Source organism: Alternaria incomplexa (assembly GCF_024043165.1).
Source record: "Alternaria incomplexa strain BMP 0042 chromosome Unknown scaffold_2, whole genome shotgun sequence".
In the NCBI taxonomy this organism is placed as follows: domain Eukaryota; kingdom Fungi; phylum Ascomycota; class Dothideomycetes; order Pleosporales; family Pleosporaceae; genus Alternaria; species Alternaria incomplexa.
The window spans coordinates 1,090,082-1,116,440 of record NW_026249851.1 but is presented as its reverse complement, the minus strand read 5'-3'; the positions used below and the strand labels follow the sequence as shown (position 1 = coordinate 1,116,440).

Below are 26,359 nucleotides of genomic sequence, written 5' to 3'. Positions count from 1 at the left end.
TACCGTACTTGCGTCGGACGAACAGTATCGAACGGCGGCAGCGTCTGCGGAGCGGTCATTGCGAGAGTCTTCGAAAGAACAATGATTGGCTCGACATACATTGGACAGACTTGGAAAGGCGATCCATTCGTCAAAAGACTTACGCCGTTCATTCAAGACTTCACCGAGGCGGCTAGTAGTGAGGCTAGAATCAGCATCGAGAGAGTTTGAATACATCTTGACTACTTCGATTTGGCTTTCCCACACACGTTCATCGTGAACTGCATGTAGCTACCGCGTTTTGTGGTGTTGCAGGCTAGTGATCGAGTTTCATTGAAGCGTACGGCCTCGTGAGATATGTGGTAGACTTTCATATCATGATGTTGTTGCTTTGTAGGTTGTGAGACTACCGTTGTCGCATCTTAAATAGATTGGGCACTAGACCCCAATAGCCATCTTATCACTGTAGCTACATCCAGTTCTCCAGTACCTACAACTAGTCTACCCACACGTCATTCAAAAGCCACTGCTGTCCAGCCCATTGCTCTTTCACGACCGGCCAGATCAGATCTGGGGGGAGAACAAACCCGCCGCCCGCCTGGTCTTGGGGACTCAGCTCCATCGTCCACGAGTGGTTTGCGCCATGCACAGCATAGTGGTGGTCTCTTGAGTTACCGGTCGAGAAGTAAAGGATCTGACACCCAGGACCAAACTCGTACGTGCTGTTCTTTGTGCTAGCAGCCATGATGGCATTCGCAGTACCACCAGCAACCTCAAGCATGCGAGGAAGAGTCTCCGGGAGCGGGTCGCACGAGAAGCCATAAGGAGTGAGAATGAGCTGGCCGTACGAGTGGAAGTCGATGAATGACCGAATTCCAGCGCCTGTCTGCGACAGTTGGGCCGAGAGACTGTCCATGGCTTGGTTCTCAGGCGTGTCTCCTGGGGCTTCTCCGCGGTATGTTTGACCGCATGGGTCAGGTGTCGATCCACCCTCTGGCGGCTCAGCATCCCACTCGTACTTCCAGTTGCGGTTGCCGTCAGTACCAAGGCAGGTAGTGTTGATGTTTGGGCGTGGCTGACGGTTCTTGCGCCAGAGACGGTCGTTGGTTTGCGTGTACAAGAAGCCATCGGGGTTATGGAAGGGAACTAGGTAGAAGTCGTAGTAGTCCAGGAAGGTGGTCACATTGGCATCGCCCTTCTTGTAGCCTTCGATTAGTTGGTAGGCCAGGTACTCAATCACTATGACAGTTAGCTGTGTTTCACAGCAGTCGCGATGCACCATATTACCCATGGTCGATATCCACTCTCGAGCATGGACTGTCGCATGCCAAAGGATGACTGGATTCTCTTCTTGCTTTCCGTACCCTTTCTTGTCGTCTCCATAAAGATGGAATGCCCAGATAGTCCGGTTCTCGTAGCTTTGTCCGATTGGAAACTTCTTGGAGTTCCTCGGAAACGCCTTGACTAGATCGTCCCAGTATTGGAGATGGTCGGCATACGGATGATAGGTGTCAAACCAAGAGAGATCTGGCAGCTCGCCACGCTTGTGTAGACCTCTCTTGTAAACGATTTCCTTGTCAGTCGCGCGTATGTAGTGGCCCAGATCGGAATTGACGAGGCGAGTCTTCAGACCCAGAGCGTTGAAGGAGTCGACCTCTTCGGGTGGAATAGCGATGGACAGGGTGTCGCGAATGGGATGAGTGTGGTATCGGGAGAAGCGCTTTCCGAGATCACGAGCCTCGTCAGCAGAAGACGGGGTGACGGAATAGACGTGGTAGCCATCGTAGCTGGCTTTAGCAGTGCGCGTCACAGAGCTGTCGCGAGGCTGTAAGGGAGTCGCTGCAGCTAATTGAGCGGCGAGTAACACTTTCGTCCACTTCATGATGTACAAGAGTCGAGTTCAGTGCTGACAAGAAGCCTCCGCGGTCAGTCCGAAGATATTATATATCCATCCATGGATGCTGTCAGAACCTTGTCGTGCGATGAAGGCCAAGCAAATAATGATGCAACGGTTCGAGTTCATCTCGCAGTTTCGCATAGGGATATCGCCATGACATCCGGCGCTTGGTTCGTAACGAGTATGCGGAGTGTCGTTCATCGGCAGCCAAGAAGACGCCGAGACGTTGAGGTACCTTGAATATCACCAGCTTCCTGATCTGGTCTCGCCGCCAAGGAGTGCGACATGGTACATATCCGCCTTCCCCTCACTCCGGGTATACTGATAAAATTACGAATCATGCTCCGTGCGGTTTCTTGGTTTGCGGGGCGCTGCTATGGTTTACAAGTAGGTAGGGACCGAGAATGAACTCGTGTTGTGCCTTAACAAACTAGTCTTAAAAGGCAGCTAAGAAAGTTAGAAAGAGCACTTCTAAGGTTTGTTACGTCGTCGCTGCTTCTACGTTGATAAAGTTGAGTGTTCGTTGAAATGCGCGTGTCTAGGTGGGGTACAGGCAGAGCTAAGCAAAAAGAGCCTTTGCCCACCACGTTCGTAGAAGCAATCGCGGCAGGAAAAAAAGAAGTTGCGCCTATGCGTGTCATACAAAGGCAAAAAAAGAATGCTGATGAGAGCTACTGTGTGACCTAACCAGGGGTCGCTTTTTTTGGCGTTAGCGGCGGTATTCGAACGTGGGCTCCGGGAGCTACTTACAACCTGGAATCTCTTGATGTCGAACGAATCGTAGTCAAGCGCCTTGCCATTGGGCCATTAGGCCAGTTGTACTGTTGATAGAGAGCTTGCCAAATTTTATATCAATATACATAAAACATTGAAAGATTGTGCGATGGCGCTAAAGCGCGGGGCTCCTCTCCATGTACAGCCAAACGTCACTAGCCCCACCATACCTCTCCTTCAATTCGACGCACGTATCTTAGGCACCTACCATGACAGCATCCATCATGGCCGTCACACACCAAAGAGGCCGCTCGCTGGCGCAAGGTAACAGCGCTATAACCTGAAAGCCGCCCTTCAAGCAGAAGCTACTTCCGCAATTCCCATGTGTGGCCTGCTTCCATCCAAAGCATACACTCCTCAGCCTCAACCACCAAGACCGACAATGTCTACAAGCAAGGCTGAGATATACACCGCGCACTACGACAGCAACCAGTTTGTGGTCGGAGGCGGCGTCGCGATCTTTCACCTGGCCACGAGCCGTGTGGTGATATGCAGTTGCGTCCACCGAGGACGAAAGTTTTACTTTTTACCCAAGGGACGACGCGACGCCGGTGAGGAGAGCGGCACGGGCGCAGAAAGAGAAGGATATGAAGAGGTACGCGATGTGAACAGATGCTTGCAGCAGGATACCTACTAATCGCATGAACAGTCGGGCTACCGTAACCGTCTTCTCCCTCTACCCACCGTACATCGGCAACCACAAGCCCACCCACGCGTCCACGCTTCCCCACAGACTGCCGAACCAGTCTCTATGCAACTCATGCCTCTCGGCACGCGACAATACATAATCTACTGGTACATCGCCGAGACGCTTCCTCCAAACCTTGAGACCCTGCTTGAGACTGAAGCGGGCGCAGTATACAAACCGCCACCGGCGTACCCTCAGAATCTTTCTTTACGCGATAGAATAAAACAAGAACCTGAGGGATACGAGCCAAGACATCATGAGAACACGGGGGTAGATGAACTGGAAGTCACGTATGAGAGTCATCTCGTGAGCGTGGAGGAGGCAATGGAAACGCTGGGGAAGGAAGGCAGTATGGGTCGCGTTATGGCCGAAGTGGTGACGAAAGGCTGGGAGGGAATACAAAGGAGGTTCGAGATGGAGGACGCTGCCACGCATGAGAGCCCGGAAGCAGTTTGATGCGCACGAAAAGACGCGACGGACGAATGATTCCAGGAAGATTCCTTTGGGTTGGAGAACTGCTATAGCGATAGTGTCATTCACATCCACGGTCTTCGTCCGCAGTCAACTAGAGCTTATCAAGTGAAATGTCCAACACTACGAGTTACGCGATCGAAAGTCCCTTTAGAACCATAAAATCACTCCCTATCACATCAACCCCATCCAACAGCCACACCCACCACGTGTCTTCGCTACCGCAACACCTCCCCCGTCCAACAAACCTCGCTTCAGCAGAGCAATATACCTCACCCCACAACGTCATGCGCGTGTTATCAGCATTAAATGAAGCAACCCCGCCCCGCGCACGCGATAACCGTTTTCTCAAATAGTGGTAGCGACGGAGCATTTTCTTGAGCCAGGTAGCAAGAAACCTGCTCGCGCCGGCTCTTCTTATATTGCATTCCCCCATCCGTGCGCTCGCACGGCGTATATTCGCATGCAGCGGGGACGCACAGATGGCGACGGGGTGTTTTCTTCATTTGCCGTGTGTCGCACATGAAGGATACTCGTGGGCTGTGATTTTAAGGACGGTAACGGACGATTTGCGTGATGTGCGGTGTGTAAGAAGGCAGAAGTTCTGGACCTCGACAACATCCGTTGCTGGTTGAACTGGTTAAGCGACAAAGGCCCCTGCTCTGTTCTTTCATCCTCGTGGGCAATCCTTCAATATTAGCCAAGCGTCATACGAACGTCAGTTATCACGAGCATCTGACAAAGACGTGATAAAATTTCCGAGGCGCAGCAGTAGGGTTGTGGTTGGATGGGAACCTTATCTGTGCATGTGAAGGCTCGGGAGGTGCACGGATGGGGAATGCGGACGTTGGACATGCAGGACGGCTCGTGCTGAAGGTCAGGTCTGGATCCTGAAGGAACTGTGTGATTCGATGGGGGTCTAGAGGCGGGGTTTGATGAAGAGCCGGTTGCTGAGGAGGTGTAGTGATAGAAGGGGTGTTATGATGTTTTTCCAAGACGGGTAAGTCTGATCTTCCAATCATACTTCTACCAGCTCTTTTGTGTACTGGATACGACTTTCGACTTTAGTCCGGTATGACGAAGTCCGGACGCATACAGGCATCGTTTGCGATCGTTGGAAGTCTACGAGTGGAGAAGCCGCTGTTGGAGATTTGAAATGTTTGGGGACTGATTAGGAATGGAATGCTGTGAATCTGGATGCATGCCTATGAGGTCAATGCGAGATGACAACATGAGGCGGGAGTAATTGCGCAAACATCTACAGGGTCGATGCGTTGCTCCGGATCCTTCTGAGGAAGATGCAAAGGTACGTAACTGCCCGATACCGTGGTGATGTGAGATGGTAGTAGGTTTTTGTGAAGTACCCGGTCACAGGTAGCTGCAGCTACACCAGCTCAAGATCGGGATCTATCACCCTTGCCAGCTGCAAGCTGGACTTGCTCGGATGCCTCTCTGGCATCATGAACTACGTATTCCTACGATAATGGCGTTTGTTGAGGTCCAGTCAACGGAGTTGACACTGCCCATACGTAAGCAGTGCAGACTAACATACGTACCCCGTCAGCACGATGTACATCTACAAGCATCGGGACGCGGAAGTCTTGTCCAGACTTGAAGGACGATCGACATATCTGTTCGCTCAGCTGCAAGCCTTCCGTTCTCTTCATGCACCGTATTCAGCCGCGATCTGGGTGTTCGCGCACCTTCGGATCTCCTCACATCGTCCGAATTGCAGTAGAGCTACAGTGACTGGAGGAGCGTTGTGCAGTGCAGCATGAAGGCGCGCCAGCATCGATGTCTATGGATGAACTACAGCGACTTGTTGAGTGCGAATGAGGCGCTTTGAAACAACCGGGCCGTTGTATCTCCCAGCGCTCCCGTACACGGGAAGGCGCACTAGAAACGCATGGCGCGCGGGTCGCAAACGCCGAAGGCTTACGGTCGCTGTGTCATAAGAAGATACCGAATAAGAGTACACGGAACCAATCCTATACGAGGGTTTCAGATAAGCGTTCGTGATGGGGAGGTTTATTCGCTCGGCGGACGCGCGTCGCAGTCGTTGGGCTGCGGCGGGAGCAGGCTACTCACAGCCAGCCGTCGAGCGAAGGCGGAAGGGAGATGTTGCTGATGCAGTATCGTCCCGTCGATATACGCATGTTGTGTGTAAGGGTGTGCGACAGGTGTCCGGATCGCAGCAGGGGGCATGAGATTCACGTTTTGACGAAAACGCTAATGTAAGCTGACTACCAGGACCAGGGTATGTCATGTCAGGAAAGAGCGATGAAAATCGAATCGTTGTTAACTTGTCATCATTTCTGAGGTGATAGAGATATGTACACCATCAGTCAAAGTAGACGCCTTGAACACCAAACAAGCATCGCCGTGCTCGTGAAAGAACCGTTGTGGTGACGTGATAACATTGATAGTTAGCCCGAAGGCGCGCCCGACCACATGAATATTTTGTCTTCGTGCCTGCTCCACAGGATAAGATACAAGGAGTGTAAAAAGAGACCAAATCAAGCGATGATGCGGTAAAGAAAAGAAATGTAATGTATACAGCGAAGTAGTATATGCAAGCGTGTCCTCATTAGATCCAACATTGGTCCTTCCAAACATGATAGATTGCAAGGCTAGTGATCAATGGACGAAGGGTATACCCATGTGACGAGACCAGAGATGAATAGGGAGGATACGTTTACCACGAGAAAGACTCCTCGCGGAAGTCGACGTTCCACTGGGACTCGCGATTGCGGACGGAGCGACGGAGCTCATCCGCCAATCCACCAGTACCGCAGGTGCTGACACAGGCAGCACCAATGCCCTCTTGCATCTCCTGGTCGACCAAGGCTTGAACGTTGGGACGTCCAGGGAACATTTGGACACTGGAAGAGGGCGAGTGGATCTCCTTGGTGCTGCGAGGGCGGGTGACGAAGAGCAGAATCTTCAGGATCTCGCGGCGGCGTGGCATGGACAAGATTTGTGTCATCCATGTACGGATCCATTCCAAGTGCTCGGGCGATTGGATGATCCAGACGAGTGTAAGTCGGCGGGTGGCGACAGTTCCGTTGGCGTAACCAGCGACGATATCACGAACGTGGGGGACTTGGTGAGTGATACCGATGCCAGCAGCCCACAGCATGACAGTTCCATAAGAGCTTAGGTCCTCACCGCCTGTCATATGATGTTAGCATGGGTTGTTTAGATTGGATTAATATAAGCGATAGTGAAAAGTCCGGGGAAAAACAAGCTTCGGTACTTACCATATGGGCCCTCGACATATGCCGAAGTGGAGAATCTGCCGGAAGCGGAGAGGTCGGCTTTCTTGAACAGCTTGTCGGTAAAACCAGTTCGTCGGCGAATAATGAAAGACATGCTAGTCTTGTGGTGCTCGAGGATGTCTTGGCGGTTCATGGGAAGACCCTTCTCATCGGCGACGGACGAGGCAATGGTGAGATCTTCCTCTTCTTCACTCCAAGCGACAGAGAAGGGATGGTTGGTCCAGAGTCCGACGGAAGGAATGTACAAGTAGGCGTGCTGGCCGGGGCGGAACCTCCATGGGCGAGCCATGCGGACGGTCACACGAAGGGCGTCTCCGGGGAGAACCTCGACATCGCAACCGGTACCACCGTTTCCGACGTTGCGCGTGACAAGGCGGACGAATCTCCAGGTTCGCTCCATGACCCAGAGCGCGAGTACGCCGTAGAGCATGAACTGCTGCGGGCGCTCCTTGAGGTGGACCCATACCGCGCCGAGCGCGATGGCAGCACCGACAATGTGGCCGTGCAGGAAAACCTCGTAGAAGGAGTGACGCACTGGGGATGGAGACTGAATCAGGAGGAAGACGAATGCGACAGTTCCCTGTGGATGTTAGACGTTGTTGGTACTGACTTGGTACACAACTTACGATGAAACCTGTCATGATGAACTCGCTTCCAGTGATGGAGGCTTGTACGGCACCCCAGCCCTCTGCACATCTGTTAGCATCGCAATATTGACCTGTCTGACTGGGCAAACTTACTGGTGTGGACCTTGTTGGCGATCCAGCATACAGTGTGGGCAATGGCCTCAAGGATGACGATCCGTCCGAACCAACGGTGGATGAGGTTCATGGTGTCGAATGAGATACCGGTGAGCTTAATGATGGGGTTGTTGCGACCAGCAAGCAGGAACAAAGGGATCATGTTGATGACAGCCATGATACCGGAGCGGCTGAGAAGTTCACCGGCTCCGGCTGAGAAGCTGCTGTAGTCGATCTTCCATACACAGAAGCCTACGTTGACGGCAAAGTAGCCAACTAGGAAGAAGGTTTGCAGACGGCTGGGCAGGGTTCCAACACCAATGGCGGAAGAGAGCTTGAATTCGCGGTGGTGACGGGTGCGGAACAGAGGCGCATCGAGGCAGTGCTTCTTGAAAGCTGCGTAGGTCCTGTTGGGGATGGCGAAGTATCGTTGGGTTTCGTTGTTCAAGCACGTGACGGTGCGGATGTAACGGACGAAGAAGAGGATGACTTGGTACATGAAGAAGACGACAACAATGATCCACCAGATGTATCCGAGGTAGTGCTGGACGTCGAGGTTCTCAAGACCAGCAGTCGGGTCTTCCTCTTCATGACCCGCACGCTTGGAGAAACCACCCATGGTTTGGAGGAGAGACATTGTCGTTGATGGAGCGGTAGGTAACGGGTAGGAGTCCTAGGGGAGGGGACGCGGTCTAGAAGGTGTGCTTTAAGGATCCAGGACGGTAGGGTTGAGAGAGTGGACTCTGTCTTGGCCAGCAAACGACAGACGGGGGTAGGTGGGAAGAAGCACAACGGCACTTGTTCCGAATCGGTGATGCGTGAGTAGGCTAGAGATTCACTCCGATCGTGGCGATGATGTGGTCGTGCGTCGTGACCGGCTTCACTATAGTAGATTGGGCGGGCTGGGTTCAGGCGCAGGAGGCCAGGGTTAACGGCAGGCGCAATGCAGGCTCAGTTGACGTCGCCGGCGGTATTGACAGAATCCAGATAATCCAGATTGGGCGAGTTAATCAACAGGGATAAAGCAAACAAGGCAGCTGATGGTATGTAGCCGTTATGCAGGCGGAATGGGCTGCGGTGATAGGGCCTCGAGGGAAAATCGCCAACCAGGGGATATATTGCAAAGAGCCGGCGGGGAGGCGACGACTAGCACGCGGAGCGACGAAGAGAAAGTAAGTGCCAAGGGGGACCGAGGCGATAAAAGAGTGACGTGTGGTGAGCGAGTGTGGAGGTAAAGGGAAGAAGAAGGCTACGCAAGAGCGGGCGTGTGGGTAGAAGGGGAGCAATGCGTGAGTTTGATTATCGCGGCCTCTGATGCAGGATTGGAGGGAGTGCCTGACGCCAGTAGCAGGGGGGGTGCCTGTCGCGCTCCGCCTGGCCGCCGCAGCGCAGCCTGCTATTCGGGGACCGGGCGATGAAACGGGGGGTCCCACGCCACACGCGAGGCCCTAGGCGACAGGGCGTTTCATCGCTCCGAACAAATCCACGCACCCACCGCGACTTTCACCACACCTTGCGTCATCGAGGCCTGGAAGCTTCAAAACAACACATGGCCGCGGGCTTGGTTTGCTGAACTACAAGCGGCACGCCAAACAGGGATCCACCACCCGCCGCTCCTGCAACACTCCCTTAGCACCCATTCACCCCGCTGCGCCCCAGCCTGCAACGGCCCTTCATCATCTGTCCGCGACGACGAAGACCGTCTCCGCAACGCCTCGTCTTGGCCCACTTCGTCGCGCGGCACACCTCCCCGCTGGCTCGCCAATACTGTAGTTCTATCAAGTGCCCTGACTTATGCCATTCCAGTGGAGACTGCTGCCATGATCGGCCTCCGTCTCAGTACACACCAAGTACATGCCGACTCAACACACTGCAGTCAGCCAGCGTGCAGGATTGACCGCTGACTACCACTGGAACCGAGGCTCACTGGGGCGCTTGAGTGAGCATCACCTCAAACAATTCATGCCCGCTGGCATCATGCCGTGGCGCCCCATGCAATGCATGACTGGTTGTTTCATTTGTCCCGTCTTGCGGACGCTCCAACTGTCTGTTTTGACCTCTGCCCGGTAGCCCAGTCCTTGGGAGCTGTCACTCCATATCGGGCCGCCCTGTCTCAGCAACCCTACACATGCTGAAGGACTCTAGATTCGCAGGCAATTTGACGCGAGCCCTGGGTTCGGGGAGTAATTGTTTCTCCACATGGTTTGGGGCAGCACCACGATCCACAAGTGCTGGGACTGCTCGTACTACGGATGCGATTCTAGATCCTTCACGCAATCACCGCCGTGTGCTACCTGGCTGTTGAGAATGAGTGCGCATGCGGTAGCACCAGCCATATCAGCTGTTATCGCAACCTGCTGTCAACTACTTCTACAAATTACGCGTGCTCAACGCCCCCATCTTAGAGCGGCTGCTATGCTCCACGGCAAATTCACCGACGACGCCACAATGCGTTCAGAGTCCTCAACACGAACGGCTGAGACCTACGGACGTTCGTCCTGACACTTTAGCCTGTACCCGTCGTACGTCTTCGTCCATCACCCAAGATGGCAAAAGCAATTCCTTTGCGTTTGATGGCTTCGAGGATGCCTTGGTTCGGAACACTCTATAGTACAGCCGCTGTAAAATACGAGTCAAAGACAGACGTGCATCCATACTCCGCTCGAGTCACGGGACAGATCACATGTGACAGCTTCACGTTCCCTCCCGCCGCTGTCACCGCCAGGCAGACCCAGGCTTGTCACAGCGACCGCTGAGAAACTGTCAGATTGCCGTTGTTTCAAACAGATGACGAGGTCCATCTAGGCCCCACGATGTCGAAACGTCGTCAACGATCCCCAGGACGACGTTTCAAGGACAGGCACCTTTCATCTTCCTTCACTGAAAGGCAATCACTTCCCAACGTTACAATCACTTCGCAGCGTCTGACATGCGACACGACTACGCAAGCGCTGAGGTGGACTTAGCGTAAACGTTCGCAGCTATCGATAGTCACGCGATTCGGAGCAGGCGCTGTGTGTTTGGACTTCCGCACCCCTCATCGCGATCTGCCAGTCGTTGATGAACGAGCACAGCCCAGCAACCAGCTTGATGAGTTATTTCGTACCACTGCTAACTCGATGTTGAGCAGTGTTTTGACCACCCCTAAGACTCAATGCGCAGTTCTTAATTTCCGCATTCGTTTTGCTCGCTGCTCACCATTTCGCTTACCGGCCAGTAGGATGACCTGCCCTAGTATGCACGAAATCCTTCCGATGCGGATCGGTTCCTGGATCGACGAGCACGCGAATCTGACTGACAGGAACCGCGCCGCATCTTTCGACGTCAGAAGCAAACATTGCCGCTAGAATACTCGGATAACGCTTATGCGGATGTGGGCAGGTGTGGCTCCAGCGAGCGTCTGGTGTGGTGTTTACAGAGACAGAGGCATCCGCCACGTTGTAGGGGCAGGCTTATCGCGTCGGGGGCCAGCTGTCTCAGAACGCGAGTCTGACTGCACACCTGCTTCCGGCGCGTACTACATTCCTGGGCTTCTATATATGAGGCCCCGGAGACCCAACAGGATGACACGAAGATATAAGTAGTATACTCCGACCTGTGATAAGCATACAGTCAGGAGAATGAAGCTCGGATGCCTCACGCCCTGACGAAAGACAATCTACATGCGGGAGACATGTCTTCCACGCAGCCCCGAGGCTCGGAGACAAAGCATATCTTCAATTATGTTTTCGACTCACCGGAGCTCTGCACGGGTGGCTACCTCCACTCCTTGTGCCATCACATGTCTTCCACCCAGCTGTACAGCGAATTGTACGATGACAAGCATCTGTGATCCACGGTCGCCACTTTGCAAGGTTCGCTCACTAGGTGCGCGTATTGATGGGACACAGTGAGCATAGGAGTACATCGAGTCCGAACATCCGTTCTCCAGTGAAATTTCATCTGGAGTGCACAGCGCGCAGTCGCATTGTGGTAGACTACCAGTTGCATGGCTGTTGAACATGTGTGCGAAATTGGTGCTGCGCGAGTGAAATCAGTGTTTGGACGCGGAGACAGCAGCGCGTCTGGACCCTTAACGCCGACTGCCGATGTTGGTCAAACAAACAAACATCGACACGACAATATAGCATTGGCATAACGTATCACGATTATTCAATTGCGCGTATTGCTTCTATATGAATTAGACGACATATTTACTGTGATGTCGACCGACGACACGCTGCCATGGACGACTTCACGATGCAATCGCCTGCTGCGCCCACTCTCGTCCAAACTCGCGAAGCTGCGCAAAGAGCTTGAGCGACCACGAACCGTCAGCACCGAATCGCGCAATGCCTCCTCTGCTTTTGCGATCAAAGGCTCTCCACAAAAGACGACCAACTTCACCCGCCCCGCGAACAAGCCCCGAGGCTTCGAGAAGGCTAGAGACCCAGACTGGCGGCCAGGCGCGAAGGCAGGGACGGGCAAAAAGACAACGTATGGTGGCCGGGGTCGAGGAAGAGCGCCGGCATTGCAGAGAAACGGTTCTGGCACGGGCAGGGAGAATGTCTCTCGGCCGGGCGAGATCGCGTTTACGCCTCTGATCTCGAGGATGGGCGGACAGTTGCACAGCAGCCCACAGATTCCAATCTCGCCCCTGCGCAAATACTCCAAGATCAAGGGCCCCCTTCTGGCTCCGATGAATCCGCCCGCGACACATGTACCTGGCGAGATCCGCAAGCTCACCCAGGGACTATCCGAAGCCTACGCGAACATCCTACAATCGACTACAACGGGCGGTGAAGCGAGATGGAAGGGCACAAGGTCGCTCATGGGTGCTTGCTTGAGAAGGCTCCCGGCCTACATCGAACTCGAAGAGCATTTCGCAAAACTGGACAAGCTGGAAGAAGACGGCGAGGAGGAGAGGGACATTGCGAATGAGATCTACGAACACCTCGAAACACAGTTCGAGCAAGAGCATGGCCAGGGTTGGCGGCCTTTCAAATGCGTTGTCCGGGCGCATGCCACGACATTGGTGTGCGATGCTGTAACAGATGAGGTGCTTGGCCTAGACAACGTGCTGGTTCTCGTTACGCATTGTCTGAACTCCTCCGCTTGGGATGAAGCTGAGAGGTTGCTGCTGGCGTATGCACCGCTCCTGGAGTCTGTGTCTATACCCATCAACACGCGAGCGGACCTGTTTGACCCTCAAAAGTCGCCCTACCTGTATTCCGTGAAGAGCTTTGTGCACCACACAGGACGCTATCGCTTGCTCTACGATCTGCTAGAACACATGGTAGCGTTCGAACTTCTACCTCTCGAATGGCTCGCGACAGACTCCATGCGCCCGGTCTGGGACCGACTGGTTCGAACGATCACCGAGAACGACCGTCGGACGCTTGCAAGTGCTTCCCGGTTTTTCGAAACGGTCACCCTTGCAAGTATGGGATTATCGGATGCACGACTTCTAGAAGATGAAGTCACTGGATCTGTGTCGAGACGATTCGTGCCGTCATCTCGAGAGGAGCTTCGACGCGCGCTAGACACTACCTTCTCGAGCCTACTCACTGTCTTGTGCAGCATTGCTTTGGTCAACAATAGTCGCGACGATCCCGCAGGGAAAGAGATCGTACGGAGAGTCGCATCGGTGTTAGACTCGGTTGTCTTCGCTTTATCTGCCCGTGAAGACATCAGGGATGAGCTGAAGCTTCTTGCGCCGGAGTCGGACGATGTTCAGCTCATGGCTCAGCGCGCTATCTGGATCATATTTGCATCGTACCTGGTGCATCTTGGGGGCTCTGAGAACCCGGGCAAAGCATCACTAGATTCCTCCACCTCCATTGGACTCGTCAATTGGGTAGTCAACCAATATTCATCAAACATCGTCAACCTTGCATCAATATTCGCAACTATTCCAGCCCTAATCTCTTCGACCGCACGCGGTACGGGGCGCATCTGGAAGGACGATGGTTTCCACCAACTACAGCGACTCGTCTCAGCGCTGACGTCGAGCTCCGGTTGCAGACTACCCCATAAGCTATGGACCCTGAAGCGGCTCGCACTAGAATCAGCCAGAGACTTTGCCCATGGCACTGGTGATGCTGAGCACATGGCTTACGTACGCAATATTGAGAAGATGATGCATACACAAGGCCGCCTAGTTATCATGCAATCACCACAGAAGAACGAGTCGCCCACAGTCGGTGGCGGCTTCAGATGGGAGGAGGGCATTGGTGAATGGGTCACCTGCACACCGTTCGCAAAGCAGAACATTGAGCGCCAGATAAAAGAGCCAGTCCGAGCATTGGAACTCTTGCCAACTCCCGTACAGTCTGAAGATGAGAAGACAGAAGCATCTGATATTGAGGATGGACTTCCGAGTGGCATACCAGACACACCAGTGTGGGAAGTCACGGCTCTCGAATACGACGACAACCAAATACCACAATCGTCGCCCATCAAGAAGAGACCGCGGGTTTCCACCTCTTCACTCGGAAAACGAACTCGCGCACCATCGCCAAAGGTCGTCATATCCATGAAGCGTATGCATATAACACCCCCCGATACCCCACCATTCAGGTACTACTCTGAGCTTCCTGAAGAGAAGCACGTCGGTCCCAGGCGGTCTCGACGTCCGAAACAAGAGTCCCATGCATCTGCTGCTCGACTGCGCACCCAACGTTCCAGAAAATCACTTGAAAGTGGACTGCGCAATCTTAGAAGACCTGTCTATGCGGAACCAGCACTTGAGGTCACCGACACCGACACCGAGGCGTCCAGTTCCTCGCAGGATGACTCAGGGGATTCATCAGTGTCGGTGGAGAGTGTGCGTATCAAGACTGTTCAAACAAACTCTCGCTCGTCGGAGCGCACTCGCACACGCCGTTCCCTTCCGACCGTTCTTGCCTTCCACGATGACGGCGACATATCTGAACGCGACGAGCTCGGCAGGACACCCGCTCGTCCTCGTCTCCCACTCCGCAAACGAACAAGCGTTCGCCAGTCCATTCAGCCACGCACGCAGTGGATGAACTCACGCAAAAGCATAGTAGCAGACAGCGATGACGACAGTCAAGACGAGCTGAGTTTCTGTTAGGCACAGATCATGTACTCGTTGCACAGCTTAGACGCTTGTGTGCGTTCAGATGGAGTTTGTCATGCTCTTTTGCTTAGTCGGCGTTGAATTGCCTCTTTTTTTGTATCGATACCCCAAATTCTTCATCTTGCGTTGTTTAGTATGAAACATATATACATGCCATTATTGCGCTTCCCTTTGAATGTATGAAAGGCGCGATTGAAGTACTCACGTGTCGACGAATGCAGAAGACTGTGACGCACATGCGATGAACACACAGCCGAGATCTATGACCATCCCGTAAGGCTGCAACAAGCGTTTTGCTAGACTTACGGCTGCGGAAAATGGCATGTTATGAGGACATATGCCAACGACTCAACAGTGCACAGCCTGACCGAGCATGCATGCTTCCTTCCTCTGCTCGACGATTACAAGAGAAGTAGAACATAAATATAATGCTGCTACTCTCCTGTACTCAACTTCTCCACCGAGACTCAGCATACCTCACAAACCGACATTTCTCTCTACTGCGCACTTTGGCAGCGAATAGTGGGGCGAAGTTATGCACAAGAATGCGCTCAAACTCTCTCACCTTGGCGACATGCATGTTTCATACGTGGAAGAACGGCGAGGGTCGAACAGTATACGATGGGAAACACTGAAAGGATGAAAAGGATAGCAATACAATAAGTTTCTGAGTCGCGCATACGGGGGGCTGTTAGAGCTTTGCTGTACCAAAGTGAGTACGTCTGATCAGCGGAGATGAAGAGACACTCGCAAGATGGCTTGCATGTCGAACAATGTATCACAATAGACATGCACGCACACGTGGTCCCAGTTGATGTGCCTAAGCCGTTTGTATTTGTTTATTACTCATTTCTGCATCCCATGTTCCAGTCCATGTATTGTGCTGTTCAAATGATGGTGTGGGTCGATGGCGTTTCAGTCGCTTGTCGTATGTGGATATGAAATCGTTACGTGTTAAGGACAGGTGTCGAATCGAAGATTGCCGTGCCACATGTCGATGGTGCTGGTGGTAGAGAAGGTAAGTTTCTATCATCCGTTAGTAAAGCGATCCAACGTGGGAGATACAGCAGTCGCGCCACGCGGGCTGGCTGAGGGGCGAGGGCAAGGTGACGTACAGTTGCAGTTGCAAGCTCCGGGAGCGCAGCCGCAGTCGGCGCAAGTGCATCCAGAGTTTCCGCAGCCACCCTTCATGTTGATGATTGTTTGGAGAGGTTGAAAGTGTTGGTTGTGTAGTTGAAGGAGTGGTGTCGTTCTGTTACTTTGATCGTTTGCTGGTGGGAGAGAAAGCAGGTGGAGGGGCAGAAGCGGGGCACGCCTTTTATGTCCCTGACTTCCAAGGTTCGGTGACATACCATTTCCGGAAGGGTAAGATGCGACACCGATAGCCGCACTTACCAATAGATCATGCGCTACAGCTCGGGCTCTTTTCCAAGTTCGCTATTTAGGCGGGGCCGGCACGTTACTTGGCGAATCATGGGTAGAGAGTGCTGTAGGTAGTGACTGTGGTGGCGACTCGAGCGGTTGGATGAGGTATTGGCGCAGCACGTAACCTCGTTTGAGCAAGTTACGTGGGGAGCTAGTGTGAGCTTGCCGGGTGGGGCGTGAGCGAGCGCGTGTGCCACCGGATGCGAGCACGCTGTAGACACCCAGGGATGTATGATGTGACGTAGGAGGGTCATGAAGCAGAGGAATGCCGTTGCGCTGTTGTTGGTTTTGTAACAGAGCTCTTATCCCGACGCGGATGCTGAGTTCAGTCTTCGGTTCACCGGAGATCTGCAGTGATGGGATAGCCGTACTATGAGGATCCAACGTAAGCAGCCAGCAAGATCAGTGGTGACTGAAGCTCTTACACAGCCTTCAGGTCTACCTACACGGGTGTAGTAGACAGACTGAGACCTTTGTCGATGTTCAGATCACCCCTCTTTTCCCCATGTTGGCAAGATCGATCACTTCCTCTTCTACTTCGCTCTCAGCAGCATGCTTCCCTTTGGCGTTCTTGCTGTTCTTCGTTCCACCTTTGCTGTTAGAGTTCCCTTTCTTCCCGTCCTTGATGCTACCCTCATCATCCGTATCGTCTCCGAATAAGAAGCCTTTGCCCTTCACACGTCTCTTCTCGTCAGATGAGAAGGTGGAGTGGGCGGTACCAGAAGCAAAGTTGGAAGACGCTGAATCTTCACCAAGCATCCAAGAGAAATTGGAGGATGTAAGATGTGGCCGCGACGGTGGAGAGAGGGTCGAAGCAAGCTTGGACGGAGGTGATAATGTACGCGCGGGTGGTGAGGTCGGACGGGAAACGACAGGAGAAGGGTTCTTAGAAGCTGTTGTGGACGGGGTATTCGACGGAGACGTCGTGCTCAAAGAGATGGGTGGTACGACAGTAGCTTGTTTCGGCGACACCGGGGATTGAGGAGGCGGAGAAGATAAGCTGATCGCAGCCTGTGCAGTAGAGGCCTGTTCCGTTGCTTCGTCGATAGGAAGCGGTATAGAAGAGTCTTCAAGATAAACTTGCACGAATTGCACTTTCGCGATGGCAAGGCTGAGTGCCTCCATAGCTTCTTTTCCTTTCTCATCGCCTTCTCTCCCCTTTTGTGCTTCGTCACGCTCTCTGTGGTACTCCCAGAGGTCACCGACGGCAACTTCTAACATTTTAGCGAGACTCTTATTCCTGCGATCCAGCTCTTCCATCTTCTTGAATGTGTTCACCGAGTGTACCCTTTCGAGACTTGGTCGTCCATTGGCGCCAGAGGTGCCTAGTTGGCCAGGCTTCCGGAACTCCCTCCCTCCGGAACGCGGTGTCGACTGGCCAGAGGTTGCTCCTGACTGATAAGCCTCAACGTTCTTCCTTACTTCACCCACTGCATCTCGCAGAGCCTTCCCCACACCCCACTGCGATCCGCGATCCAGTACATTCTTCGCCGCACCCTGTATCAAGGCCTCGAAACCAGCGCCCTGTTGTGTCACGAAGCTTCTTGGCGATCCGATGCTCTGTCGCGTTCGGCTCGAGACGAATGACGGAGATGGCGATGGTTCGCGGACAGGTGGTTTCGATACAGGCTCGATAATGGGCGCTTGCTTCCCATATCGTGTAATAATCTCTGCCCCGCCGAGTGGGGTAAGGTGATCACGGAGATATAGCGCGTCTTTGATGAATGTGTACGGCGGTGCAGCGGGTTCAGGGTATCGCAAAAGAAGTGCAAAGGCTTCATTCGTATCAGCTGCCATCAACTCCCACCGTATGCGCAGTAGCATGGCTAATGAGATCATATCGACAAGCTCTAGCGTGGAGTCTATGGCGAACAGGGCGTCCCACACGTCGAAGACGGCGTCAAGTGAGAACTCCCGTCCGAAAAGAAGGCGTATCCAGCGCCTGGTACATATTAGGGAAGCTTGGCTCGAGCGCGCATAGTGACTTACAGGAGGAAAATCTGGGGCACAATCTCAAGCTTGACAAGATGCGTGTAGAGTTCTGGGTCCACCTTGGGTAGGTTGCCCTCAAAGATCCTGGAACTTCGCGCAAGCATTGGTGTGTCTTTGGTTATAGATCCAGTCTCGGCCGGCGCGTAGAAAGACTTGGCTGTCTGCATGATGATGGAGAAGAGCATGTGCGTGTCGTGCTCAATGTACCCAGAGTCAAGCATCTCAGCAAGAGTGTGGTCCATTGCGCCAGTCTTCTGGCCGTCCACGTCTATGGCATCTCTCTCCACGACCCACAGTAGTGGCGCAAGTATCTCGTGCATGCCTTGGCGATATCCTATGTCAGGATGCATCTTGCACCACACGAACAGTATGTCCAACATCATGGTCTGCGTCGCGGGCTGGCGGAAGTACACATTGTCAGGCATACATCGTTCGATATCCTGGAATATCTCGGCACGAAGTTCTTCGTCGGCGCGGAGGGCTACCCATGGTGACTTTTAACGCTTAGTACTTGTCAATAAGCGACATGTCTCGATGGCGGCGGCCGGTCGTGGGTGCACACACCTCTGATAGTTCGCTCAATGGGTCTATGGAAGACTCGAATTCGTCGGGATTATGTATGGCACGGAGGTAGTGCGATCTCAGGGACTCGTATGTCTTGCGCGCATGGCTGAGATGGGTAGGCCATGACGAGCGGTCAAGCGTCTTGAAGACAAGGAATATCTGACCGTACTGTGAGCGATGGAGGGGAAGAGGGGTAGATCGGACCGCACCTTCCAGCAGACGGAGCGGAGTCCTGCGGTGATCTGGGGTTCCTTGTGCGCAGATACGTGGATCTTGAGGTCAGTCAGAGAGTGGAACTCGTCGAGCTGCCGCCAGTGCTTTCTATGCAATGTCAGAATTGGGACCATGGGCAAGGACCGGCATGACGCACTCAGCTTCAGATACGGAGCGCATGGTGGAATATTACAAAGAGGGGTGTGAGTACTGTGTCGGCAACCCAAGCACCCTGTTGGTAGCTCGGCGCCGTGATGCAATCGCGCGCGGCGGGGCAACTCGAGCCGACGACGTCACGTGGCACGTGAGACATGACCTGGGCACTTCCAACGTTGGTTGCAACCATGGGAAACTCGGATGGGATGTCGCAAGCACGTCAGCTAGGGTGCTGCTTGCGAACGCGTTGCTAGGTCACGTCTGTAGTCAGTGTCAGGGTCTGCTGCGAGTTTGGTCGGTTGCCAGAGGAAACAAGAATAGATCACGACGTCACAGTAAAACTATGATACGGATACGATAACGGTACAGTGTAGCATCGGACGATAGCGTCTAACACAGTCAATAGCTTCGTTCGTGGTAAGTTTCTAGATTTTCTAAATGCATCGCACGCTACGTTCGCTAAGAACGGGATCGCATGTGGATAAGTGAACGATTTAGTTTACGATGCAGCATCTTCGGCTGGATGCCAATGGCGGCGCGGGAAGTCGCATACGCCGTGTGGCGTAGACTATTCGTACGAGGGATAGAATAGGAACGAGAACGAGCTCTGGCCTATCGAACCAAACTTGGCTCGTTGTTCTCAGCTGCCTCCGGGGCTGGGAATGTCGGCATCGACGGAGACCTTGGCAGCGACCAAGCGAACTTGCGATGATCGACAATGTTTTGACTTGGCACGGTTCACTCTTTCTTCGCTGGGGGTACAGCGTTCCGCTGGCCCTCAATGACGAGCCTGTCCATGAGGCCTGGGGCTAGAATGTCCTGGCGGAAGCGCTCCTGCTGCAGCAACTCCAGTGCACGCAGCGTGGGGCCGGGGTGACTGCGCCGAAGGGGTCAGTAAGCAGGCGGTGTGAGGGGCGGCGAACATACTGCAAGAATCTGGTGTACTTTGGGTCTTTGAAGTACTGCAGGTAGCCGAGGTATGCGACAAATTCGGGCTTGTCGAGCGTCTTTTGCTGGGCCAGGTAGTTGAGATAGACGGGATTGGCAAGGCACTGGACAAACTAGGCGCGTGTTAATGAAGGTCAAACAGGGGCTAATGACGACGCAGTATAGGGGAATTGCGGACCTCGAGCTCGAGCTCAAAGCGCGAGTAGCCTCCCACGCCCGGGACATGTTGCGCCGTCTCGTGAGCCATGGCTGGAGTCTCGGATGTTTGACAGCTGACGGTGCAGAGTCGCGATGGGAGCGGCGCTTGCAGGTCACGCTGAGGCTGAAGAAAAGCAGTTCAGGGTCTTCCCCGCAATTGCCAGGTTGCGCAGAGTCGGCAGCTAATCCAGTTGGGTATATGAGGCGGGCTAAGGATCACGCACTTGCACAAACAGGTGCAAGGACGGCAGGGTTGATGAGCTTGTCGTCGACGATGGACGGTGGAGTGTTGCTGTTGGTGACGGTGACGGGCGGTGATGGCTACGGAGAGACAGTGTTTTGGGATTCGTTGAGGCGGCCTCTACCAGACGTGTATCATACTCTACGTACGCACTCTGCAGGCGGCCGACACAAACAGAGGGCGTCCAGCGCAGCCAAATGCAAAAGCGATGCACATCGAGGTCCAATGCCCCTGCGCTGTCGTGCACGTGCAGCTCGGGCCTTGACCCCACAGCGTAGCGGATTGGCACCCTGAGTTGCCGTCTAGACAGTCTTTTCCGGGCCAAAGTGGCTGCCCAGGAGCGTTCTGGGAAGCTCGTGATCGGGCGCTCGAATCACAGACAGACGGCGCCACGGAACCACGCACCCACGGTTTTGCGGTTGCGGTAAACACGAGGCCCAGCCCAGCGCCCTCTAAAAGCCTAGCTAGGCCGCGCTTGCTCTCGACGGCCTACTACTCCCTCTGCTCCCGCTTCCTGCCTCCTGTGCATTAATCACTGCCATTGCCATTGCCATCACCTGCTTTTGCTTTACTCTCACCTCTCACCACTCCACCCACGCCCAGCCCCCGCGCATTGCTGTCCTGTATTCCATAGGCGTTGCATAGACTACTAACGGGCCTCAAACACCAGCCCATCAAACACGCGCCCCGCCCGCCTGTCGCCCGCCCGCCAACGGGGCCCGTCTATCCTCAGCGCGAAACACAGCAGCATCGGTACCGCCAGTCTTAGCAAAAACCGCGCCCCTATTGCTGCTTCTGCCGTAGGCGAGGCGCGCAGGAACAGGATTGCCCGCCGTGCGTCACCAGCCAGCAGTTGCACAAAGCACGCCTGTCGTCTCCCGCGGCGCCAGTGTTTGATTGGGCCGCCCAGCAGGGTTGTGAGCAGCAGACGGCATCATGTTTGCAGAGCCGTCAATGCCAGGTAAGGCTGCTCCTGAATTTGCCTGTTTCACCGAGACTTGGGCTGTGACGAAATAGGACGCGCCGCTGATCATATTGCTTATCTACAGAAAGGCGACCCTCGCCAGGCCTACAGCTCAACCTCTCCTCCAACAACCCCTTCCGCCGCGCTGCCTCTCCCGGTTTCCCCTCGCCCGCCAGTGCCAACCGCTCGAGCTCGGGCAGCAGACCAATGTCGCGCAATCCCTTTATATCTACCTTCGAGGCCGAGTTTAACAAGGAGGCATCCAGAGACCTCGTTGACATGTCGGCCACCATGAAGGACTCTCCCAAGAAATCAAACTTTGGCTTTGCCGCCGAAGAGCTCTTTGTACGTTCCTCCCCCTTGCAGGCCAATCGCCCGTGCCGTGACGGCTGCCAGCGCCGTCACGTCGTGCAAGCCGCGCACGCTGCACGCTGTAGTAAAACGCGGTGCAGTCTCTAGCTACACCACCGCCATTGAGCCATCAACATGGACCGCTTCAGGCGCTTTGTGATGCATTTTGCTGACTACCCTGCCCTCACCCAGGCCAACCTCACCATCGACGACACCGATAAGAAGCGAGCTCCCCCGCCACGACCTGCCCCTGCTCGCAGCGGCACCGATCCCCGTGCAGGCCACCGCCCCTCGCGCTCTGAAGAAGAGAGACAGCGCATGCGAGAAGCTTCCCGCGGAGGCTCTCGACCACGTGGACCTCCCAGCTCGTCTCGGCCTCCCCAGCTCAACAGCCCTGAACGCCGCGAGAACCGCCGTCCCCGACGCAACTCCGAATCCTCCATTATCGACCGAGGCTCGCTCGACCCGCGTGAAGAGCGCAGGCGCAGGGAGCGCCGCAAGGAGCGCGAAGAGCGTGCTAGAGACGGCAAGGACAGCAAATCTGGCGGCAAGAAGGTCCGCAGGCCGCAGGGTCTTGACCTCATTGACAAACTCGATGTGACTGGCATCTACGGACCTAGCATGATCCACCACGACGGACCGTACGACGCTGTGCAACCCCATCGCAACCGTAAGAAGGACCAGCGCGCACCCATGCATGCTTTCCCCGTTGGTTCAGCCAACAACACTCTGGGTGGTTCTGGACCTCTGAACACAAAGATCGATCTGGACAGGATCCATGGCAGGGGTGCCGAGGGCTTCACCGACTTTGCCGGTGCCGAGACCGAATGGAAGAAGCCAGCCCCAGTGGCCGCAGAGTTCAGCGCAAAGGGCCGAGAAGACATTGTACACGGCGAGCAGACCCATGGTCTTGGAACATCTACCTTCCTCGAGGGCGCCCCGGCTTCCCGCAAAGCGATCCAAGAAGAGTCCGATGCTCAGAGGCAGAAGCAACTAGCTGATGGCGGTCTCGGTCGCAAGAAGTCCATCGCCCAGCGATTCCGCGGTATCTCTCAGCCCCGTCGTTACGGTGACGGCCCACGCATCACTTCGCCCGAGGCACGCTACGGAGCTGCCACCAGCCCAAGCGGCCCTTACAGCGCCGGAGCCATCTCGCAGACGAAGGCCGCAGAGCAGAACCCTTTTTTCAGCGACGACTACGATAAGGCATACGACGCCAAGGGCGCAGCCATCAAGACCAACGAGGGCGGAGCTTCACCACCGCGGGGCGCTGCGTTGCAGCGATCCATCACCACCGACAGCGTAGGATCTCCCACAGGCGAGGCCAAGCCCAGCGGTGGGTTCCTCAACCGCGTCAAGTCTCTCAAGGGCGGACGTCGACGTCCCGCTTGAGTGTTCCCAGGCATGGTTGAAACGATTCGACCACTTCACTCACCTTTCCTCTGAGCGGCTCAGGTCCATCTCGAAGGACACAAAAGACACGATGTATATCGCCCACGGCGACGACTGCAGCCAGCTTATTTCTCCTATCGTCACACACCTCCCTTCGGGTCATACACTTTCCTTCCGTCTAGCGCTGGAGTCGTTGGGGCTTGAAAGCACGAGGTCTGGATACCACTCATGTGTAACAGAACTCAGGCACGCTTCAACAAGATAGAGAAGGCTCTCCCTTCTTCAAACCGCCTGCTTCAATTTTTTCAATCGAGTCACTTTTTCCTTTCAATGCGCAGAAATTGGGCTACTTGCATAGCTCTTATAACACATCAAGTTTGCGATACTTTGGGGATGCGAGGCGTAGAATCTGTAGCTAGGAATGAAAATTTGCAAACATCAAGATACCATACGATTGGAACTCTACACATGTGATGCCGTTTATTTGCCTCCGTTGATCGCCATCTAGACCCGCTCGATGTTCAGGGGCATCCGACTGTTCCTGGCACCCGCTAGGATCGTCCTTGACGCGTTCCTGTCGCCCAAGAAACCCCCACTCGAGCTTACTGCCCAATCCTTGAGGAGCGGACCTCGACGCCGCAGCTGCGTTGCCCCTGGCACATGACCTGAGGATTTATCGCCGATATCAATGCTCTCAGCCGCACGCCACGACGCCAGCACTAAGATCGGCGGCGCGGAAGTTTGGATCGCAAGCCACTACCGTATTTCTCCAGTAAGATCTCCGGTGCCACGTTTCGGCGAGATATTGCCTAGTGTCGGCTAGTCGATTGGGTGGTACGTTGCTGTGGAAGAGGTTAGCTGCGATACGTATCTGCGGGCTGATAGGCGTTGATTGATGCCCCAGGATTGGGTTGAGCATGTAGTGTATACATAGGTTCAGGATTTTGTAGAGCTAGTACATGACGTGAATGCATCACTTAGTTGTTTGGTGTGTGAAGAAGCATGGAAGTGCAGGTGCTGCTCTTCTTTGATCAAGGCCTGGCGCGACGAGACAGTGATGGGTCTAGTACTAGGCAATGTCGAAGAGATTCCTATATGCACGTGATTCTGGTAGCCACATTGTTTTCGTTGTCTGTCAACATGTCTCCAAGTTGATGAACAGTAGAATTGCACGCTTTCAACAAAGGTTGCACCTTCCTCTAATCCATCTCGCGCTAGCGCTTCTCTTTCCGAATGCGGTTCCGACAAGCCTGCACCATTACACTCACGGTTCCGTGCCTCACCATCGTACACCAAATAGCGATATGGCTGCCGCTCAACTAGCTCTTGGTGGGTTGAGTATATCAGTAAGACCCGCAGAGCCGTTGCTCGCATCCCAATTGATCGGCGACCAAGACCTTGATGAGCTGGTCGAGAGCGTGTGCAATATCAATCTTCAGCATCAAAATAGCGTTGGAGGGAACATACTGCAAACTGGAGTCAAGAGCTTGGACGATGCTTTCGGCGGTGGGATACAGAGCGGTAGAGTTGTAGGAGTCAGTGGAGAAGCTGGGGCGGGTGGAAGTGAGGTGAGTATCCCAATTGTGGATGTCAAGCAACAGCATATGCGAAGAAGTTCGAAAATGAAAGGGCTATAGGTTAACATTTCTAGATCTGCTGCACGCTACTCGCGAGCTCTCTTCTTCAATACAAAAATTCGACGGCTGCTGTTGTTGATACTACTGGCAACTTCGATGTGTTGCGACTTTACACCATGATCGTCGCTCAACTGTCACGACGACCAGATGTCCAAACGTCCTTGCGTTCCTCACTAAATCAGGGGCCTGAAGCTCCGACTGAGGATCTAGCAGCAAAGTTACTTGATCGTGTCAAGATTATGCGTGTTTTCGATTTCGTGGGTGTGAGAGAGGCCATTGGTGAGATCCGGGATGAGATCGAAAAGAAGAAGGATGTTGAACGTGCTTCAAATAGTGAAGAGAAGAAGACAGAATTACCCATGAATGAGGCTGCGAAGGAGGAGCCGCCCGTCGAGAAGGTGCCAGTGAAGCGGACTTATGTCGCGGACAGCGAAGACGAAGAAGACGACGAGGAGATGTTATTCGATTCAGATGTTACCGGCACCAGAGCAGCGCAGCCTGTACAGAACCCAGAACCAACGCGAATCGAAGCATCAGAAGACACAAATGCAGAGATTATACCGGGACCCATGAAGATCGTTCTGATCGACAACCTGGCTCAAGTCCTCAACCCTTTGTTAAAGAAAGACTATATACAAGGTATCTACCATTAGACCCCAGCTCCAACATTGACTGACCAGCCCCAGCAAACGCAGTAGCAGCCACGTTCCTCACAACGCTCTCAAACCTCACAAAAGCCCACGCACTCCACCCTCTCCTCATAAACCCAGCTCTCCCTCCACGCGCTTCCTCACCAAAACGCCCTGCACCACAACATGAGCTAGGCCCTCTACCTCCGCAACAGCGGCGAGAGCCCCCACTTCCACCTTCCATCTTCGCGAGTAACGATGTTGTACCGAATTTGGTGCATTTACTAGGACGATACATGGATATGGAGGTGTTGGTGAGTCGGCTACCGAGACGGAAGATGGATGCGAAAGTGTACTACAGTGATTCTGGAGGGAAAGGGACGAAGCGAGGTGTTGAGATGGTGAGCGTGCTGGAGGTAGTGAGTGATAGGTGGGGAGGGAGGACTGGTGCGTGGGGTACTTTTCGTGAGAGCAAAGATGGTATCAGAGATATTTGAAGTGTGTTCAATATCAAGATATGAATCTAGGATGCTGATGCAGAGGCTTCTAGGGAGAAGTGGTCGTCACCAGTATTTCTTACCCATCCCTTCAGTGTTTTGCGTATGTCATCTTTGACTTTGATTCTGTCTTCCAGCCCTTCAGAGTTTTTCAGGTCCGCATACGTCTTCATGCGAAGCGCCTCACTAGCCGCCACCGCTCCACCCAATAATCCTGCTAAACGAATAGCTTCCATCCATAGTC

At 54.1% G+C, this 26,359-nt stretch overlaps 8 protein-coding genes across 8 annotated transcripts; 4 read left to right on the top strand and 4 right to left on the bottom strand.

The window, feature by feature from the left end:
- Positions 1-475: 475 nt before the first annotated feature.
- Positions 476-1,861, bottom strand: J4E90_001871 (uncharacterized protein; the record flags this gene model as incomplete). The annotated part of the gene is made up of 2 exons (XM_051431455.1): positions 476-1,218; positions 1,267-1,861. The coding sequence occupies 2 exons, from the start codon at positions 1,859-1,861 to the stop codon at positions 476-478; spliced, it is 1,338 nt and encodes a 445-aa protein (XP_051294589.1).
- A 1,171-nt stretch (positions 1,862-3,032) lies between these two features.
- Positions 3,033-3,794, top strand: J4E90_001870 (uncharacterized protein; the record flags this gene model as incomplete). The annotated part of the gene is made up of 2 exons (XM_051431454.1): positions 3,033-3,245; positions 3,300-3,794. The coding sequence occupies 2 exons, from the start codon at positions 3,033-3,035 to the stop codon at positions 3,792-3,794; spliced, it is 708 nt and encodes a 235-aa protein (XP_051294588.1).
- A 2,710-nt stretch (positions 3,795-6,504) lies between these two features.
- On the bottom strand, positions 6,505-8,464 carry J4E90_001869 (uncharacterized protein; the record flags this gene model as incomplete). Its single annotated transcript, XM_051431453.1, has 4 exons — positions 6,505-6,980; positions 7,070-7,667; positions 7,714-7,775; positions 7,828-8,464. 4 exons carry the CDS (start codon positions 8,462-8,464, stop codon positions 6,505-6,507), a joined length of 1,773 nt encoding a protein of 590 aa, XP_051294587.1.
- Positions 8,465-12,028: 3,564 nt separating this feature from the next.
- Positions 12,029-14,902, top strand: J4E90_001868 (uncharacterized protein; the record flags this gene model as incomplete). The annotated part of the gene is made up of 1 exon (XM_051431452.1): positions 12,029-14,902. One exon carries the CDS (start codon positions 12,029-12,031, stop codon positions 14,900-14,902), a length of 2,874 nt encoding a protein of 957 aa, XP_051294586.1.
- A 1,914-nt stretch (positions 14,903-16,816) lies between these two features.
- J4E90_001867 (uncharacterized protein) lies at positions 16,817-19,282 on the bottom strand (the record flags this gene model as incomplete). The annotated part of the gene is made up of 5 exons (XM_051431451.1): positions 16,817-18,275; positions 18,323-18,819; positions 18,890-19,048; positions 19,099-19,210; positions 19,260-19,282. The coding sequence occupies 5 exons, from the start codon at positions 19,280-19,282 to the stop codon at positions 16,817-16,819; spliced, it is 2,250 nt and encodes a 749-aa protein (XP_051294585.1).
- Positions 19,283-19,996: 714 nt separating this feature from the next.
- Positions 19,997-20,453, bottom strand: SOH1 (suppressor of hpr1; the record flags this gene model as incomplete). The annotated part of the gene is made up of 3 exons (XM_051431450.1): positions 19,997-20,135; positions 20,186-20,319; positions 20,385-20,453. 3 exons carry the CDS (start codon positions 20,451-20,453, stop codon positions 19,997-19,999), a joined length of 342 nt encoding a protein of 113 aa, XP_051294584.1.
- Positions 20,454-21,581: 1,128 nt separating this feature from the next.
- Positions 21,582-23,352, top strand: J4E90_001865 (uncharacterized protein; the record flags this gene model as incomplete). Its single annotated transcript, XM_051431449.1, has 3 exons — positions 21,582-21,606; positions 21,695-21,954; positions 22,153-23,352. 3 exons carry the CDS (start codon positions 21,582-21,584, stop codon positions 23,350-23,352), a joined length of 1,485 nt encoding a protein of 494 aa, XP_051294583.1.
- A 1,753-nt stretch (positions 23,353-25,105) lies between these two features.
- J4E90_001864 (uncharacterized protein) lies at positions 25,106-25,642 on the top strand (the record flags this gene model as incomplete). Its single annotated transcript, XM_051431448.1, has 1 exon — positions 25,106-25,642. The coding sequence occupies one exon, from the start codon at positions 25,106-25,108 to the stop codon at positions 25,640-25,642; it is 537 nt and encodes a 178-aa protein (XP_051294582.1).
- Between the last annotated feature and the right edge of the window lie 717 nt (positions 25,643-26,359).